Source organism: Nematostella vectensis, chromosome 9 (genome assembly GCF_932526225.1).
Source record: "Nematostella vectensis chromosome 9, jaNemVect1.1, whole genome shotgun sequence".
In the NCBI taxonomy this organism is placed as follows: Eukaryota; Metazoa; Cnidaria; class Anthozoa; order Actiniaria; family Edwardsiidae; genus Nematostella; species Nematostella vectensis.
The window spans coordinates 5,400,127-5,414,876 of record NC_064042.1 but is presented as its reverse complement, the minus strand read 5'-3'; the positions used below and the strand labels follow the sequence as shown (position 1 = coordinate 5,414,876).

Below are 14,750 nucleotides of genomic sequence, written 5' to 3'. Positions count from 1 at the left end.
TTTGCGAGAGCGTTGTTTTCACGTCCTCAAAACGCGGGTCAACCAATCAGAGACCGTCACTTCAATAGCCTTAATTCAACGCGTCTGGAGAACGCCAGTCAGCCAATGAAATGATCTTGAAATTTGAGCCTTCGTGATTCCGCGTTCTTCGACGCGACTTGACCAATCACACGAATCATTCTTATCCCGCAAAAAGGTCAATACAAATAGCCTTCTGTCAACAGATGCAGATTGCCGGTGATAACGATAATTAACGCGGACTAGGGGTCAGAAGAGATCAAATGGAGAAGACGACTTTAGAAAATAAAAGGAGTAGCCTTACATCTTCAAAACTACGTATAGTACTCGAACTTTAACAAGTCATTAAACAAGCTATTTCTAAAACCAACACCAAGGACACTCGAATTGGCTTACCCTAGTAATGACCTTTTTCTTCTTTGCACAGCTCTTCCAGAATCTCTTTTCGCTATACCAAATATGTCATGTCTTTCTGTGAACAATTCACCAAGTGGATATTTTTAGTGTTCCCAGGTCGGACTAATCATACTTGATCTCAATGAACCAAAGATTTGTGATGGCGCGAAACGAAATTGGCGCCCTTTTAGTCCCGTGGCTTGGCTCGATCACGGCTGTATCCAGCCTAAATTTGTCTGCATCCAAATCAAATATTGTTCTTTTTGCCGTCGGTTTCATCCAAGAATGACCCATTCGTATTGTTCTCATTATAAAAAGATGCAGGAGAGAAATCTTCTAGCTCACGCTGCACATGATGCCGTGTAACACGAGATCTCAGGGTATGGAATGAATTGATAAACAATTTACTGTTTCAACAGATTCGGATTATACAGCAAATCAAAGTGCGTTTTCGAACGCAGAACGTGCAATCTGTAATATAGGTGAACTCGAAAAATACCATCGTGTTTCGAAGCAATCACATACGGAAAACCCCTTTAATAAAGCAAACCTCTAACTACTGAAACATTTCACCGAAACGTGAAAGAGGAAGATAGTATACAACATCATCATTTATTGCAAGGAGAACGAATAAAAGCCAATCACATTCCCAATCAGTGCGTTTGCAGACGCAACGAGTGTCTAGGATCGATTTACAAAGCTACATAGGCATGGAAAGCCGGTAAAAATTTTAGTGTACTATGTATCTAAAGTGACTAGCCTTTAAACAATATATCGGCGTTTTCTTACTTTTTAAGTCAAGCACGCAAAAGGATTTGTTCATTTCACAGAGATCGGACATAGCCATGCGTTATACTTCTCGATAGACACTCAAGAGTAGGCTTTGAAAACAAACCGGAAACTGTGCGTTTTAAAGACGCAGGCTAGTCAATAGTGTGAAAGAATCTAATTTTCGGAACGAGAAACACATTATGGCGTTTGTAATTGGTTGTTAGAAGACCAGGTTGATACAACTTTCTTATTCAAACATCAAAAGCAAGCTGTTATAAGTTGATTTACGTCTAGTTATGTGCTTTGGGAAAGCACCCGACTCCGGGACAGATGGAGCACCAAAGGTTGAGCTCTCTGTTGGTGGTCATATGATATGATTAAAAAACTGCTATCTTGTAAGCTAGAGAATAAGGCCCGAACAAACCGGAAAGTGTGCGTTTTAAAGACGCAGGCTAGTCAATAGTGTAGAAGAATCTAATTTTCGGTACAAGAAACACATGGCGCTTGTAATTGCTTGTAAGAACATGATATAATTTTTCTTGTTCAAACATCAAAGAAAGCTGTTATTAGTTGATTTATAGTTGATTTACGTCTTTAAAGCTAGTTATGTGCTTTTGGTTTGCTTAATTTTGGGTATAAGTTCATAATATTTTCTACATTCATGTCACCATCCTGGGTTTACATTCAAAGTAGTGGACTACAATTTATTTCATTGAGCATTTTTGTCTATAGTTTGGTGAGCTTGAGTATAAGCAGGGTATAAATAACAATGTCAAGTAATTTATCCCTTAGGATAAAACCAATCGCATGTCTTTAGTGTGTTCGAAAATGCAACGGTCTAGATATTCATGCAAGCATGAGATCAAGAGACAGATATAGGCATGGAAAGCCAGTGAAAATATTATATCCTCGCAAACTTTAAACACCGCCAGATTACTGTTTTCCAAAAGTAGTTGTTCATCCGAGAACTAGACATTTTGTTGCCAATAAACAGTGAACAATACGCTCTGAGAATAAAGCCGATGTTCTGGGATGTTGGCGCGTTCTAGAGACCCCTTTTAGGGTTAGCGATGAGTAAGTTCGAGATTTGCCGAGGCGCCGAGACCGCGTTTTAGAATCCGAGCCCGAGACTTTAAGTCAAATTTCGGAATCAGTGTCCGAGCTTTTACTAGCTTGAGTTCGGACATCAGATAACTTGCTCGAGGTATGTCATAAACATTAGTTGAAAAAGAATAGCTAGAGCGGAAAGGCTTAAGACTCGAGACTCGAAAAAGAGGGAAACCCTTAGCAGTAACAACATAAAACAGATCGCGTTTAACAGAGACTCCGAGAACGTGGTAGAACAAGAGGCTCCAAGACCCTAAAATGTCGGGGGGAAAAACGAGACTTCGAGACTTCCGTAAAAACGCCGAGATTCCGAGACTTTGCGAAATTTTTGCGAGATTTTCGAAATTTTAAGGTACCCATCGTTACCCCTTACATATATTACAGATTGCACGTTCTTTTTGCAATTGGTTCCCTCCAAGAATGACATATTCGTATTGTTCTCATTATAAAAAGATCTTCTAGCTCACGCTGCACATGATGCCGTGTAACACGAGATCTCAGGGCATGGAATGAATTGATAAACAATTTGCTGTTGTTGCAATTAAATATTGACAGATTCTGATTATACAGCAAATCAAAACGTAGTAAGTGCGTTTTCGAACGCAGAAACGTGCAATCTGTAATATAGGTGAACTCGAAAAATACCATCATGTTTCGAAGCAACCACAACTTGAGTAAATAGCCGCGGGTATAGGTGCTGGGGCTCCCACGTGCTACATGAATCTACTATACTGTAGGATGATAATAGGCTAAATTCTTTTAAACAGATTATCTGTTCAAATCTTTTGATTTTTCTCTAGAATTATATTGATGCGCTCTTTTGCTCGACTGGTGCTTGGAATGCTTGTGTGCAAAGAGCAAAGCTCCCTAGCTCGGGCCTTATCTCCTAGCTTACAAGATAGCAGTTTGTTAATCATATCATATGACCACCAACAGAGAGCTCAACCTTTGGTGCTCCATCTGTCCCGGAGTCGGGTGCTTTCCCAAAGCACATAACTAGACGTAAATCAACTTATATCAGCTTGCTTTTGATGTTTGAATAAGAAAGTTGTATCAACCTCGTCCGCTAACAACCAATTACAAACGCCATAATGTGTTTCTCGTACCGAAAATTAGATTCTTTCACACTATTGACTAGCCTGCGTCTTTAAAACACACAGTTTCCGGTTTGTTTTCAAAGCCTACTCTTGAGTGTCTATCGAGAAGAAAATATAACGCATGGCTATGTCCAATCTCTGTGAAATGAAGAAAACCTTTTTCGTGCTTGACTTACAAAGTAAGAAAACGCCGATATATTGTTTAAAGGCTAGTCACTTTAGATACATAGTACACTAAAATTTTTACCGGCTTTCCATGCCTATGTAGCTTTGTAAATCGATCCTAGACACTCGTTGCGTCTGCAAACGCACTGATTGGGAATGTGATTGGCTTTTATTCGTTCTCCTTGCAATAAATGATGATGTTGTATACTATCTTCCTCTTTCACGTTTCGGTGAGATGTTTCAGTAGTTAGAGGTTTGCTTCATTAAAGGGGTTTTTCGTATGTGATTGCTTCGAAACACGGTGGTATTTTTCGAGTTCACCTATATTACAGATTGCACGTTCTGCGTTCGAAAACGCATTTTGATTTGCTGTATAATCCGAATCTGTTGAAACAGTAAATTGTTTATCAATTCATTCCATACCCTGAGATCTCGTGTTACACGGCATCATGTGCAGCGTGAGCTAGAAGATTTCTCTCCTGCATCTTTTTATAATGAGAACAATACGAATGGGTCATTCTTGGATGAAACCGACGGCAAAAAGAACAATATTTGATTTGGATGCAGACAAATTTGGGCTGGATACAGCCGTGATCGAGCCAAGCCACGGGACTAAAAGGGCGCCAATTTCGTTTCGCGCCATCACAAATCTTTGGTTCATTGAGATCAAGTGTGATTAGTCCGACCTGGGAACACTAAAAATATCAACTTGGTGAATTGTTCACAGAAAGACATGACATATTTGGTATAGCGAAAAGAGATTCTGGGAGAGCTGTGCAAAGAAGAAAAAGGTCATTACTAGGGTAAGCCAATTCGAGTGTCCTTGGTGTTGGTTTTAGAAATAGCTTGTTTAATGACTTGTTAAAGTTCGAGTACTATACGTAGTTTTGAAGATGTAAGGCTACTCCTTTTATTTTCTAAAGTCGTCTTCTCCATTTGATCTCTTCTGACCCCTAGTCCGCGTTAATTATCGTTATCACCGGCAATCTGCATCTGTTGACAGAAGGCTATTTGTATTGACCTTTTTGCGGGATAAGAATGATTCCGTGTGATTGGTCAAGTCGCGTCGAAGAACGCGGAATCACGAAGGCTCAAATTTCAAGATCATTTCATTGGCTGACTGGCGTTCTCCAGACGCGTTGAATTAAGGCTATTGAAGTGACGGTCTCTGATTGGTTGACCCGCGTTTTGAGGACGTAAAAACAACGCTCTCGCAAAAGTACACATTTAAATGGGAAAGTACATTTTTAAATGGGAAAGTGTTCATTGCATCAATAAGATTCCAAATTTCAGCACAAAGCTTGTCCAGCTGATGCAATACATCCAATGCAAGACTTAATCTGATACAAAATTTCCCTGATATTTTCCATAAAAGCCTGTTATATTAGAGTAGGGAAAATTAGTATGTTAAAGTTAAAAATGGTTAAATACACCCAATGCAAGACTAGATCTGACACGTAGAACAACAATGCAAGACTTTATCTGATACAAAATTTTCCTAAAATTCCTAATAAACCCCGCTTATATTACAGTTGGCGAAATAAGTATGTAAAAGGTAACAGATGGTTAAATACATCCAAAAACTTGATCTTTTACTAAGTTCTTCTGAAATCTCTTATAGAAGCCTCCTACTACAGTAGAGAGAAAACAATGTACCTTGACATTCTCTACCCCAATTAGAGCACCAAGCTCAGCATCGAAAGCTTTGATCCTTGTGGTAGACTCTGCAAGCTGAGGGGATACAACCAAAATAATATGGCCCAACATTAAAGTGCTGAGTTATCACTGTACCTCCTCCTACTTATTGTTAAGTTAGGGGCAACAAACATTTAAACTGTATGGGGGGTAAAATATTTGAGGTGGTTTTTTTAAAATATTTATTCATTTTAACAACTTGCAGTTTCTATACCTGTTTTTGCAGTTTTTCAGAGGGTTTCTTCATGTATTCTTCTCTGGTTTTCTAAAAATGAAGAGCACCAAAAAGAATGATCAAAGATAGTCTATCGATGCACACTGTCTTTGCCATCAAAAGCGATATACCTCATAGAATTGTCGTTCCTGGTCCAATACCCTCCGTATAGACATAGTCTTCTCATCTTTACAGGGGTCTCGCGGCTGAACAGAAAAATACAAGTCAACATGGTTCATTTTCTTATTAGAGATTTTAAGCAGACACTGCATCTATTGAAAAATTTTAAGTTTACAGTTGGTACTACAGGCCAGTGTCCCCAGCAATTCTTTAGACAGGTTTTCACACCACTCAAACCCTGGCCCGGCTCTGGCCCTCTTACTTTTGAGAATAAGCCTGTACCATGGAACCATCAGGCCGCTGGATTGTGGCCCGCTCTCCAGTAATGACTGTCAGTTAATACCCAGAGTGTCACGGGTACCATTGACCAGCTTTACAGTAAAAAAAGATACCCTGACCCTGGAATGAACACCATCCCTCTGGCGTAAAAAGCAAATCATGTTCCACTGAACTTTTGCAGCTCATTTATGTGCAAGAGCTATCAAATCTCATTGTTATGTCTTTCACTTACTGTTGCAGGAGGAGACACAGGTTGTTTATCTTGGGAAGATGCTGAAAATTAACCAGATTTTTATTATCTTTAAACAGCTTTATTTATACCAAAAATAAAATCAATTACAGAGGTTATATGCAATGAAAATTGCATTTGCATATGCAATGAAAATTAAATAAACTCAATATAAAGCAATACTGTATAATCTATACAATGCTGGGTTGAGGATCAATAAAAAATCTTTATCATTATGGAAAAAGCTGGAAGGTAAGGACAATAATGCAGTTTCTGGATAAGTTTCAAAATAAGGCAAAGAAAAAAAAGGCTTTTGTTTAATTAGCACAATCTTGGTTGAAAGAATATAATCAATAAAACTCATAATATACTCATAAAGGTGCGATTTTCACCCTCTGAATTTCTAGAATTTGTAACAAAAGCAAAACTTAGTTCATGCAGGCAGGTGAGACATACCAGAGGAAAAGGATGAAGGTGGTTTTCCAAGCAGCGTCAGAGCAACATATGATCCCGCTGGAAAGATTCATACATCACGTAAGTTAAAACACAATCAATGATAATGATGATGTGGTGGCTCTTTGTCCTATGGGTTTAGAGAGAGGGAGATAATGGTTGCTGCTGGAGTAATTCCAAACTCTTACTATATCTTCCTCTTTAGATTGTAAGTAAAGCACAATAAGTAAATAAGTAAACACAATCAATGATAATGACGATGTGGTGGCTCTTTGTCCTGTGGGTTCAGAGAGAGGGAGATAATAATTGCTGCTGGAGTAATTCCCAACTCTTAATATATCTTCCTCTTTAGATTGTAAGTAAAGCTGGACCTCATCCCAAAGACTGGAAACACAGGAGAAATAAGTTCGACCCACTTACAACACCCTAATCAAATCAAGGCCTGAATCCAAAAAGAGGCCCCAAGTTTGGAGCTGGGATTTAAACTTGGACAGCAAAGGTGAATAACAGTATGTAGGTGTTTGTGTATTTATTTAAACCAGCTGTAATCACAGGTATCATGTGATAGAAGTAGTACTCACACTTGATGAGGTTCACAACTTCAATATGGTTGAGATGTGTCACCACTGTACCATTGACCTAGAGAAAGGGGGGAAAACTCCATTAATGAAATTCATTTTGTAATGACTTCAATACTCTGTTGGCGAAGGCAAAACATATCTTTATAATGGAAAAAAAATTCACCTCAGGAGCTCAATGAAAAAATAACAAACAAAACAAAGAAAGTTCAATTAAGGAAAGATATTGATGATGCACTTGGTCACAAAAATAATTTAACCAGAGCTGGCTGTGAAACGCATGGTTTCTTGTCCCGTCCTTCCTCAAGCACTTTGCACTTGCTACACCGGCTCTAGCAAGGAATGATGCAAAAAAAACACAGGAGATATTACTACTTACTATAATACTACCTACTTGACTTAAGGTTACAGTTCACCTTCATGATCCTGTCGCGTTAGAAATCAAATGTGTGCGCCAGATTTTTGGTAATAGCAACAAACTGCACATACTTTGATTCATAAAACAATTGAGCATCTACCCATGGATTTATTTTCTCTGAGGATTTTTTTTATTTTATAGTTAGATGCCAAAATACTCAAAACCATACTGTTGTCTTTAGCACAAATGTCTGTACCTTAATCGTGTGCCTAGATTGATAGAATAGGTCTTATTTCCATCAGCACATGTCAATCTCCATAAGTGTATATCATTTTACCCATATCTTATTCTAAGAGCTATTTTATTTCAAAGTTGCTGTATGCAAATTTTGGCTATTTACTACCTTTTGGGGATAACAACTTTTAATTAAAAAAAAAAGAGAGAACCACTTTCAGGGCCGTAGCAGGGGAAGGTGCACTGGGGGCATGTGCCCCCCCAATATTTTCCAACGTTTTCAAAAATTAGGGGCGCCCCCCATATTTTCGTAATGTTTCTGTATCATGCCCCCACCCCCAATTCTTACATGGCATGCTACGGCTCTGACTTTTGAAGCAGGGCTATCATTCTACATGCAAATTATACAAAAAATTGAAGGAATTCTAGGTTACCAACATTTTAAAAGTTTGTTGCTTTTGAGTGCATTTTAGTTTCCCTTTTATGAGCCTCTTAAGGGCATGAGGTCTCACATTGACTCTCTAATTTCCAACACTTTTACACCTAATAACATCTTGCATGTCAGTCAAATACACTTAATTGTTTTTAGTACTCTAGATAATGACCTAAACAAATCATTTTTGCATGTAAAATTTTTTTGACATTTTTTAGGGTGAACGTGAACCATAGTAGACTTTTTAAAAATACTTCAGTTCTGACCTTAATGATTCGGTCACCAACTTGAACACCAGCCCGTTGTGCGGCCCCATCTGTCAATCAAAATACAAAAGCTACAAGCTCTCTGTCTAGCATTTGAAATAAATGGATATCATAAATGATGGAGGGTTTGCTGCCCAAAGTGGGAAATTCCTGCCCTTTTTTCTTAATTCATTTTTTCTTTTGTTTCAGAGATTTTCAGAAGGAGATTTGGGTGGAAACTGATATATACGTGCTATGTAACTAAGAGATTTGGCAGGCCTGAATATTCTGATTACAGATTTCAAGATAGTAGGGGGAAAAGACACTTAACATTTTCATCAAACTCACCATCCTTGACTGACTGTACATAGACCGGGTTGTCTCCAGTCACAGTCAAGCCATAGCCCTTCTCGTCACGCTGGATTATTACACACCGCTGAATCAGATGCTGACCTGAACAAGGTACATCAGTTTAAATGTTATGAGCTGTATGCGATAAGCATATCTCTTGGTTCTCACTGGTTCACACAAGCGCAAGAGCAAGGATAAGGGAACACAATTGCTTGAATTTCTTGCACTTGTTTTTCACTGATTCTCTATTGTATTATGTTCTTGCACTTGCATTCTACTAAGAACCAACCCTTAACGCTCAAAGAAATAAGTACCTATACTACAAAAAATAAAACAATTAAATTAAATATAGACGAAATATTAATGTAGAGGTGCTAATACTAAAACAGGAAACATTTTTTTCTTCTTGGATAATAGTGAAATTTTAATAAAATATTAAGTATGTACATCACAAGCCAGTGAACTAATAAAAAACATTAAATCAAAAGCAAGCACATCATAGTCCAAATTATTCATGAACTTTGGACTCACTGTAAAGTAAAAATAAATCTAGAGATGCCAGACCTAGAAAACACTAAATTATCATTGAATAATGGTAGCCTTAATATAAATTTAGTAATGAGAATTGAAGCAGTGATCTTGAATGAACAAGGTGTCCAGCCCAATTAACTGACTTATCATCTTAAAGACCTTAAAGAGTGCTAATCATAAAGTAGATAATTCTCAACAATTCAAAACATTCAACATGGACTTCCTCAAAGCATTAACAACACTATAAATAGAATCATAAAAAGGGTATTTTGAGAATGGCAGGCAAAAATAACTTAACAACAAAATACATTTTTGCTAAGTGGCATTGAGTTGCGTTGGTCTGAAAAAGGGTATTTAATCAAGGTGTTCTTTTTCTTAGTGTTAGAATAACTATCCCATCTACTAGGATTATTTAATTTGATGTAGAATTCCATTTTGATGTACTTTCCATGTATGGCCTTATACTGACTGGGCACGCTGATATTTACAACGAGAGATGTGTCCTACATACATGACTTTGACCTTTTGTAAACAAAAATAGAACTTCTTATAAATAAGAGGGAAGAAAACAATAGTACAAATTAGTACTGTTAAGTACATACATCACTTAAAAAAATACAACAAAAATCACCAAAAATATTGGCTATATTTCTATTTCAGGGAAAAATCTTTTTAACAACTTTACTTCTCTAAATTCCAAAAGGGGAAATATTGCATAAACTGATAAAGAAAGAAAGAATTTTAATTAGCCTATTTTTAGAGAGATCAGTTATTAAGTGGATATTGGAGATCAAAATAGCGTGGGGGAAATAGCATTGCAACAATTCATAGCACTACTGTGAGCTGAAACATGTTTGGTATTAATAATTTAGTCACCCATCAAAAGTGATACGCTTTTCAGTCAAAATAAAAAAACATACATAAAAATGACTAATCAAAATGCCTTTCTTCCTAGAACACATTAAATTGTATGTACAAAACTTCTGATCCTAACCTTTAACTTTTTTATAGATACTGGTTTGCCAGAAAGTCAACAAAATACAAAATATCTTGCTATGAAAGTTGCTATAGCAACTATACGCCTACACTGATTATGTTTTGCAATTTTGACACAGCTTAATCTTATAATAGCTATCTAAAATTAAGGTAAGAAAGAAGAAGAAAACAAATGCTGTGGTTGAGACACCTTAAAATTCCTTGGCTTAAAAACATGATATATGCACTGACAGATTTAAGAGACCATTTCTTAAAAATGAAATCTTTGACAGGAATCTCATTATTATGATCTTACATCTCTTCAATCTTTAGCATGTAAGTGTCAATTCATATGCAAATCTGAATAATCCTTGCATGTTTATTAAGGCCTATAGCATTGGTCTACCAAAGGATAATTAAGAGATTTAAGCAATAGCAATAAACAATTAAATTCAAGACAGTCTTGCAAAATAGGGAATAGAAACTAATGCTAAAGTACAGGCCATTGCATGTTAGATGAAAGTGATAACAGAATTATTAATATGTAATGGAATGGATTATAAGACACATAGAAATATAAAAATTCTCTTCTTTTTCCGCCCACAACCACAAATGTAAACAAGAACCAGCTGTTTCCCTTTTCCAAAATAATTTAGCAATCAATATATAATCCATCACAGGAACACAAAGGAGATCACTCCAGATTAAATAATGAGCACAAAATGTCTGTTTTGACCATTATGACCATTCCTGTAAAGAACAAAGCCATTAGATGATGAGACTAAATCACTAGCGACGTCTTCCTCACAATCTCATCAACATCACATCGTGACACCAAAATCATGACCGTAATCATTATATCACCTGTGCATCATGACACCACCATTATAACTGTAATCAGTGTCATCATCACCATATCATAATCATCATATCACCATGTAATAACACCACCATTATAACTGTAATCATCATTATCATCATATCATAATCTTTAAACCACCATTGCCTCATGACACTACCATTATAACTTTTATCATTGTTATCATCATATCATATCATAATCATAAAATCACTATCACGTCATTACACCATCATTATAACTGTTGTCATCATCAACATCATACCATAATCATCATACCACCATTGTGTCATGACACCACCCTTATAACTGTTATCATTGTAATCATCATATCATAATCATTAAATCACTTTTACCTCATTACACCACCATTATGACCGTAATCACCATCATCATCATAATCATATTATCATGTCCACGACAACATCATAACCATCATCATCATCATAACATAATCATGCCATGACACCACTATTTTGACTGTAATCATTGTCATCATCATATCATCATCATGTCCATGAACCTTCCATCATTGCCATCACTATCACAAATATCATGATTTTGTCATTAGTCACCATCATTCTATGACTATCATTATCACTATCATTGCCACCATTAACATCCTCATCATTTAGATTACCATCACAAGCATTATCGACATTAGCTTTGTCAACTAGCCTGCATCTGTGTAAATCCTAGCGAGAAATCTTAGAAATATGCTTGTGTAGTAAAAGCCAGCTTCCTTTTCATGCAACATAGAAATCACAGTATCACATTTTATTTTCTAAAAAAAAAAAAAATTACCAGATGGTCTGTTTGTTGGCTATTAACATCATTATAACCATCAACATCACCTTTAAATCAATATTATTGTTATCAGAATAAAACTAGATTATCAGGATCAAATTAAATTATCAGGTGAGATCTTATGAAAAAAGAAATGCATACTTCTTACAACCGTCATATTTCTACTATATCAGATGATCAAAACTCGTATGAATTATACATCAAGCATCATGAGTTTTCTAGTGCACATGGAATAGATGTACTGCTACACTTTTAGATGCTTGTTAGAATTTAAAAGAACAAGGAAAATGAGGAAAAAAGTAGGATGGAGACTGTTAAAAAACAATTAGCCATTTGTCTTAGAAAAAAACTAATTTCAAAACATCAGACCAAATTTTACTTGCTGAAATATTATTGCACTTTCAATTAAGCCATAACTATAAGCATAACTCATTTATCTAGTTTTTCCTCTGCTCCTGTTTATATCAAATATATTTTCTACTGAAATAAGAATTCATCTTAAACTTGTGGTGAATTGTCACATATTTTCTATTGTTTAGTTATATGGACACTATGGATATCGAGAATCAAAATGAGAAAATTTCTAGCAAAAATATCAAATTGATTCCCATTTATACACATTAGATAATTCAATCATCAAAATTTCTTTTTTTCATATCTTTAACTGAAAATAGTCTTTAAATGAATACTCTATGGTAGCAGAGGGGCTAAAATTCAACTCATAATTACATTGGACATAAAATCATCAAATTATTTGACAAAATCTTGTGAAATCAAGATAAATTACCTGTAGACAAATCAGAGGAGACCCACCAACTAAAATACTAACTGATTATATGTACCACAGAAAGGTAGACAATCTTTTTATTGTAATGATTACAATATCTGTGACTTGTGGTGTTCTATATTACATTCTGCAGTAGCAGCAACAAAACTTAGTTTGTTCTAATGATAACAATCACAAACTGGATCATGTATGTTGGAATAAAAATTGGGAATTATCAATATTTTTAGGAAGTGATAGAAATACACCAAACAAAATGCTGTGTGGGTAAGGGTACAAAAAACTCAAATTGTTTAGAATGGTAATCAGTATAAAGTGGCCAGTGTTTAGACTACGGACCTGGGGAAGACAAGAACCACTTATTTAGTTCAATAAAACTGCCAATTCTGCTAAAGTTGACAAGAACTCAGGAGGTAGCTAGCGGATATCAAAGGGAAAATAATCCTAGCCATAGTCAATGAGAAATGATCCTAGCAATAGTCAATGAGAAATGATTATAGCCATAGTCAATTGGAAATTATCCTAGCCATAGACAATGAGAAAGGAAGCTGAAGATTGATTAAATATACCTACTGCCTCGGGGATGTAATGATAACTGGCCTGGTACGGCTATGCCTGACTGTCTTTAAACCAATTGTGGTAATGACTACAATAGCACTTCTTGCAATGCTCTATCAACCTGGTAGAGGAACAATCTCCCAAACATATACTCATCCAAAATCATGTCCATCATCGCCATACCCGTCTGATGTTTTAATCAGAAAAAGGTTTCCTGAATACCTAACTCCAACAGTTTGGAATATTCTCTTTTGATGTATATACTCTTGATGTTTAATTTTTTTTAAAGGGTGGGAAATGTTTTGGTGAGCAAATAACAATAAAATAAGGAGATTAGAAAAATTATGACAGGTATAATGGTAAATAATTATTTCTTGCGTGAATTCATAATTATGAAGTTAGAACATTCAATCATAAGGCCACCAAAACAGACTATTTCCCAATCAATTAAGTTCACTGAGAGCTGCGGAAAATTCATTTCAAAGCGACAGCGAGTACATTAGTACTTGCAAATGATTTATTTTTAGGCACACCAAAAAGATCAGTAGCTACGTGAGAATCAAACAAGACTTCTTCGAATAAATAACAGATTGCGACGGTTTTGTTACGAACAAAAGCGCAATCGAGAGGGCTTTGTTGTCGCCAAAATAAAATTTCTAATCAAAGAACATTTATAACATAATGCGCGATGGAAACCTTCGGGTGGAAACATGGAAGGAATGCGAGAAATGTGGGGTAAAAATAAACAAAAAAACAAACTTGAAATGTCTACTATCTTTGTAGCGATCTCAACAAATACAAGACTTGTAGCAAACGACCTTTCAATTTAAGGAAATATCATAGGCCTATTCTCACGAACAGTTGGCTGTAAATAACAAATAAAACCTAACTGACTGCAACACGATAGCGTAATTCACCTCAGCAGTATAAGCAAATGACTCCTTCACATTATAAATAGAGAATAACACAGACCAAGCAATAACTTTACGCATTATTTTATAGTTAACACAGTCAAAAGAGCGATACACAAAATGAGCAATAAGGAAAAGAAAAGTAAATAATTATAAATCTGGATCGAGGGAATGTACAGGGCAAATAATTCGAGCGAATGTCGGCGAGTCGATGTCACTATATCAACTAATAGTCCCCGATAAAATTTCTCTCACAAGCTTGACAACCTCCTAAACAAACTCTATTATTTCGACATGTTGAAGGTGATTATTTAATATTGTTCGGAGATTTAACGCTCACTACGGAAAATGATACACATTTACTGGGGCGCGCGCAAAAAAAAACATTTCGCAGTCGAAGAAATTTATCGCGTAGTGTACGCCTGTCGATGTTGTGGCTAAGTTAAATTCTATATTACTACTTCGTACTACCTTGAACTTGGAGCTCCGATGGCTGTGTTTCCATCCTTTATGAAACCTTCTTGGAACTGTAAAAAGGGTCTAGTACATCACCCTGAAATCGGACGGTAGAGTTAAGTAAAT

The 14,750-nt window shown here is 36.1% G+C and overlaps 1 protein-coding gene and 1 long non-coding RNA gene across 19 annotated transcripts in view; one reads left to right on the top strand and one right to left on the bottom strand.

Annotated features, from left to right (window-relative positions):
* The window catches only part of LOC5504909 (rho guanine nucleotide exchange factor 12), a 49,682-nt gene that overhangs the window by 34,083 nt on the left and 849 nt on the right, over window positions 1-14,750 (bottom strand). For all 17 annotated transcript variants that reach the window (XM_032373236.2, XM_032373242.2, XM_032373238.2 and 14 more), the window contains exons 2-10: window positions 14,640-14,721; window positions 8,741-8,845; window positions 8,414-8,463; window positions 7,126-7,183; window positions 6,548-6,604; window positions 6,095-6,135; window positions 5,595-5,669; window positions 5,464-5,514; window positions 5,211-5,285 (exon numbers count right to left, since the gene is read on the bottom strand). In XM_032373236.2, coding sequence (XP_032229127.1) covers window positions 5,211-5,285; window positions 5,464-5,514; window positions 5,595-5,669; window positions 6,095-6,135; window positions 6,548-6,604; window positions 7,126-7,183; window positions 8,414-8,463; window positions 8,741-8,845; window positions 14,640-14,673 — 546 coding nt within the window. In that variant the 5' untranslated portion in view covers window positions 14,674-14,721. The remainder of the gene's footprint in view (window positions 1-5,210; window positions 5,286-5,463; window positions 5,515-5,594; window positions 5,670-6,094; window positions 6,136-6,547; window positions 6,605-7,125; window positions 7,184-8,413; window positions 8,464-8,740; window positions 8,846-14,639; window positions 14,722-14,750) is intronic.
* LOC125572148 lies at window positions 743-7,551 on the top strand. Of its 2 annotated transcripts, none has more exons than XR_007313607.1 (3): window positions 743-794; window positions 4,282-6,625; window positions 6,897-7,551. It is a non-coding gene; the product is annotated as an uncharacterized LOC125572148 (long non-coding RNA). The 2 variants fall into 2 exon arrangements; XR_007313606.1 differs by lacking the exon at window positions 743-794 and adding an exon at window positions 1,580-2,644.